At 40.5% G+C, this 5,608-nt stretch overlaps 1 protein-coding gene across 2 annotated transcripts in view; it reads right to left on the reverse strand.

Annotated features, from left to right (window-relative positions):
• LOC108794808 (solute carrier family 2, facilitated glucose transporter member 11-like) overlaps nucleotides 1-5,608 on the reverse strand; it is a 23,635-nt gene that overhangs the window by 10,782 nt on the left and 7,245 nt on the right. For both annotated transcript variants that reach the window (XM_018565910.1, XM_018565912.1), the window contains exons 5-7: nucleotides 4,612-4,741; nucleotides 3,457-3,605; nucleotides 1,090-1,274 (exon numbers count right to left, since the gene is read on the reverse strand). In XM_018565910.1, coding sequence (XP_018421412.1) covers nucleotides 1,090-1,274; nucleotides 3,457-3,605; nucleotides 4,612-4,741 — 464 coding nt within the window. The remainder of the gene's footprint in view (nucleotides 1-1,089; nucleotides 1,275-3,456; nucleotides 3,606-4,611; nucleotides 4,742-5,608) is intronic.

Here is a 5,608-nt window from a genome sequence, read left to right on the forward strand (position 1 = left end):
GTTTAGACCCCCAATATTTTCCCAAAGCCCCAAAAAGTAAAGTAAAAAAGAAAAATATTTTATAAAAAATGAATAAATAAATATAAAAAAATATAAAAGTTTATAAAAAATAAATAAAAATAAAATATTTGAAAAAGATTTGTAAAAGGTAAAATAAAAAACATCTTCGGTTTCGGTCTGACATTTTTATAAATTTTGGTTTCGTTTTTGAAATCTCCATTTTGGTGCACCTCTAGTATCGGTGCATCCCTAATTTGCACTAACATGGAATCTTGGTGCTGGTGACATCTGTATTGGAGTTCTGTTGTGAGCGGCACCATCTGCAGTCATTACGAGCACCCGTTATTTTGGGATATCGGGTAATGAGTGCGGCAAAGTATATGGATATTGCCTTATATAGTATATATCTGGGGACCTGTGGCACACTGGCATCTTAGGGGGGCATCGTTTATGTACAGATTGCATATCTGGGGACCTGTGTCACACTGGCAAGTTGTGATTAACTCCAAATACATGCATAGTGTATACTTTACAAAAACATTGCCGCGAGACGCTACAGTGTTCGGGTTTGGCTTGAAGAAAAGGTGGCAACCCTAGTAGTCCCATAGAGAAGAACGGGGGCTGTATACTAATCACACGCAGCACCTGTCCTTCCCGGGAGCTGCTTGATACAGCCCTGTATGTGCCGGCCGATTCCAGTGTGAATGAGGCCGTATAGGGAAGAAACATCATGTTGAGTTTAAAATATAGTATATGCAAGGCTTTTTTTAAGTTTTGAATAAAGTAGGGAAGTATTAAAATCTAAGCCAGGTCTTCATTGCAGTCTGTGTTCACCTTCGGGGAGATTTACATTCACTCCATGTGAGGTCAAGGACAGGAAGTACGAAGAATTTAATATTTTTCTAAATAGCAGTGGAAGTTAGAACCTCTGTGAGGATTGGATTGCTGTCTGTGTCACTGCTAGAGAGACTTCCTTCACTTTCCTTGTAAATGGGATAGATAAGGATTTTCAATGTGATAATAACAAATATTTTTTTTCCACTGAAATTGTAATCCCCAAGTCACTGCTTTATCATAACAATACTCAACTGCACTGGCTCCACTAAGTTGCAAGCTAAGGATCATGCCAATCATAGCAAATAGTTGCCAGCGATGAGATGGGTCACGCAGCAGCTCCAGGACACCCATTCTTCCTTTTTTTCCAGCAGTTTTTTCCTTCAACATTTCATCAATGGCAGCTCGGTGGTCCCTGTCTCCCCACAGCTGCTTTAGTGCTTAGGAAACATAAAAAATGATGAACATATGCACTTTACTTTTATAGGGATTAAACAGATTAGACTGATATGCTGATAAAATTAGTCTAATAATACATTATGTGGTAATTCTCTTGTGCAGCTTCTGTGGTTGAGCAGGCTCCCAAATATCCAGTGGTGCCTACTGGAGAGTTCCAAGAAGAGCCATATGAAGGACAGCCAGAAATTCTAAAATTTAAGGTGATCCATGTTTCAGATGTGCAGTAGTCCAATAAATCAGATATTGAGTCAACACTTGCAAAATGACCTCTAAATTAAAATCATCCTGTGTAAATTATTTCCTTCTTGCTTGGAGGGCAACTCCATGTAGTAAACAATGCCATAATATTCTCCTACCCATTCCCTATGAGTTCCACAACGGATTTATAAGTGAGGAGGAACATATTTAATTTAATACAATTTCATTAAACCATAGTGATTGGTCCATCTTCACGTCAAACTAGGTATTAATGAAATATACCAAGTGATATAGTAATCACTTTGGTGTCAATGACTTAGCTTAGGTTTTGGTGATTGGGCTATATTCAAGAGAGGCTGAATACTGATTAAATATGCAAAGAGTAATATGGTGGGAACGTGATTTTGTTTGTATCCATCACCTAGTTATATTGTAATGATTGTTTATTTTTTAGACCAGGCTTGATGCTGATTCAGTGTGCATATGCTATGATATAGCGATCATGACATTTTGGACATTTATAATTACATATATTACCTATTACATATATTAATTACATATAATTACATGTTGAATGTGATAGGTGTATGGCATAAAAAAACGGACTTTTACACGACACACCTACCATGCCCAGGAGTGTTTCTAGGGTCCTGAAAGACACAAGGCACATTTGGGTTCCTAGATTAAAATGTTACATTAATTCACTAAATTATCTTCTTAAAGGAGAACTATGAGGTGAGTGCTTTTCACTCATCCTCATAGTTCTAGCCGACCTGTGACAATGAGACTGTCACAGGTCTGCTCAGTAGATCGGGAAGTGAGCGAACACATAGCGGTGTTCGCTCACTTCTCGATCCTGTCACGGCTCTCTGCCGTGACAGGGGAGGGGCTGGATTCCACCCTCCCCGCTCCGATCCTCCAGCGCTGACTGGCGGTATGGACGGGGGAGGGGGCAGGTACAGCTGGCTCTGCTTCTAGATAGGCAGAGCCAGCTGTCATTCACGCAGCTGGGCGGATTCAGACAGCATTGTTGGGATCCGTTTCAGCTGAGGCATCTCAGTATACCGCAATCTGCAGCTCGCGGTATACTGAGCTTTGGGTAACGGGAGGACGCTAGTTTGTGTCCTCCTGTTACCCTTCGGAGAACTATGGGGAAAAACCCTAACCCCATAGTTCTCCTTTAACATAACTGAATTACTAGTTGAGATTGAAATGAATGTACCTGATACAAAAAACCTAACAACAAACGTTCAGCAAATATTGAATTATATGTATCTACAGGATAATTCCTGGGATGACTGCAACAACTGCTGCAAAAGAGACCTGTTAGACCTGCACTTAGTAGAACACCTGCGGCATAAGCCATGGGTGCCATTGTCTAGCAACATCTCTGCTCCCACCACTGTAATTACTAGGTCTCATGGCCCCAATAGCAGCTGTGTTTTCATTTGATTTACTTTTATAGGGTTATTCATTAAAGGGCGAAGAGTTTGGAGAAGGCAGGAGAAGTGAACAATCTAGGACAACATAGCTGAACTTGAAAGTGAGCTGAATTGGAGAATTTTTCCAAATCAGCTATTTTGGCTGAGATTGTTCACTTCTTCTGCCTTCTCCAAACTCTTCACCCGTTTGTAAATAGCCCTGTTAATTTGACAGCTGACTTCTTTTTAGCAAACGTGACTTGGGCTGGTGTAAAGATACCCAATAATGTATACATGCCGACAAATAGTGGAGAGCTCTAATCCTCCCCCTTGTGGTTTCGGGCTCACCTAACTCCTCTGTGACCACTGGAAATTGGGGTTTATGATGCAACAGAAGATCGATGCTCTATCCCCATTCATCCATAGATGGCAACCGTAACACTCTGTTTCTTCTTTATAAGTGTATTGGCTGCAGCATGGACACACTTTATGCTTGCATTCCTATAGTTATACTCTTGAACTAGTAACTACAGTTGGACATTACCTTTCTGACAGGCATCCTTGTCATCCTTTTCTAGTAGAAGATAGATTGGAGGTTCTGGGAAGAAGGGCAAGGAAACCAGCTGAACAAAAGATGTAATGCCACTCAAAAGCAGAACTTGAGGCCATAGAAACTCTGTCCCAAATAACTCTCTACACAAAATATAGCAAAATGTGGATCTTAAATTCATTATTAAAAGGAATACACTGTACATATAAAATGGACAAATAAAAAAACAATTTATATGATCTACAGGTAGGACTAGATTTCCTAGCACCGTTCTCAAAGCCTCATACAACATGTACTCTGATAATGATGAAAAGCAACCTTTACTGTGCCCACACCATGCAACATGGTACCTTTAAAGTTTTTAGTATAATGCTGTGCCCCATGAAGGCCCTTTGCCCCTTGTGACAGGCCTGACTATAAGATGATCATACACTGAGCACTGTTACGTGGAGAGAATGTACTACTCATCTCACACTCTGGAAGATGGTGTTTAGGGGGACAATAGTTTAGTAGAGGAAGACACAATACAGCTTCATTTTAATTCTGTTTTATTTTGTTATTGCTAATGTTTTATATATGAAAATGAATAACACAATGTGAAACATTAATGCAACTGGGTAGCCTGCTATCCATTACATATTTGCCGTCATATGCCCTTACCATTGTGGTCTCTCTACAAGTCTTTATACATTTATTAGTTTTATTCTGCTTCCCAGACTTTTCTAAAAATCAGATAATAATAAATAATTACTGTTTGAAGGCAAAAATTGGCAGCTTTTTTTATTTTAAAAGCTGAAGGAAAAAAATTATTTGCATCATTCCAGCCAATCTAACCTGCCCCAAAGAGTTTTATATGAAAGCAATTTTTGTGATACTGGCAATGCAGACTTTTGTTTTTGTACTTTATGTTTTAAAAAACAATATCAAATAAGGTATAGCATGTACATGTAAGATAAAGGGGGATATGATGCTGAAGATAAAATGGGACATAAAGGTTATTTTTACATATTCTAATTTAGAACATGCAAATAATATTGAATTAAGGCACTTGTCTCAAAGCTTCAAAGCCTAGATTTTCTAGACAATATATACTTTAGCTATGTTACTAAAATCAACTTAAATACTCCAATCACAGTAGTGATGCCGTACCTGAGCCCAACAATTTGGCCACACAGTTTGCCCAAAGTTACAAACATGGGTCCAGTGGCATTGATGAAACCACGTAGTTTGCGGGGGGCAGTCTCTCCCAAATACTGAGCATGAATATTAATTCCCAGACCTAAGGGAGGCATACAGAAAGTGAAATCTTTAGCAGACATTATTACTATGTCAGTACAATAAATAGTTAATCTAAACAAAAGTCGGAAGACAGTCACGGGACAGTTCCATCTTATGTCATGTGATGTATATACTGTTATAGTTGCATGAAGATATAACATTAATTACACTCCAGAACTCCTCATAATGCCATTAGTAGCCTTGAAACCATCCAGGCTGTTCCTTGAAATTAACATTTTGATGGCGTTGCTATACTACTTATATGTTGCTTGTGTGTAGGAGATAATATATTAATTGTGGAGACAGATGTTAAGAAGATGTATTCCCAAATCCTGCTGCACTCCTTACCGGGTATCCCTATCAGCATGGGTGCTTGAAGTGACCACGGATGGCCAGGGGCGTATCTAGCACGAGGCAAAGTAGTCGTTTGCCTTGGGCGGCATTTTTCAGGGGGGCGGCCCCCCAGGCAGAGGGTGAGAAGAGGGGACAGTGAGCGGGACAGCTTCGGACATGAGGTAAATGCTCGGCAGCTCGGACTGTTCATATCTCAGGGTCTGACGAGGAAGCCGCAGCCGTTCTGGTTCTCAGTAGACAGCTTCCTCATCAGACCCCGAGATACTGTATGTGCGGTTTACGTTTACTGTCAGTGTGTCAGCACAGGAGTCGGGGACATTACCTTCTCGTCCCGATCTTCCTCTCTTTCTTCCCCTGTACGCTGCTGCACAACTTAGTATACACAGTCTCCCCCTCCCCTCGCGGTTTAATGTCAGTGTCAGCACAGGAGGACATTATCTTCGCGTCCCGATCTTCCTCTCTTTCCTCCCCTGTACGCTGCTGCGCAAGTACACAGTCTCCGGGTCTCCCCCTC

This window comes from Nanorana parkeri, unplaced genomic scaffold (assembly GCF_000935625.1).
Source record: "Nanorana parkeri isolate BGI_ZX_2015 unplaced genomic scaffold, ASM93562v1 scaffold899, whole genome shotgun sequence".
In the NCBI taxonomy this organism is placed as follows: domain Eukaryota; kingdom Metazoa; phylum Chordata; class Amphibia; order Anura; family Dicroglossidae; genus Nanorana; species Nanorana parkeri.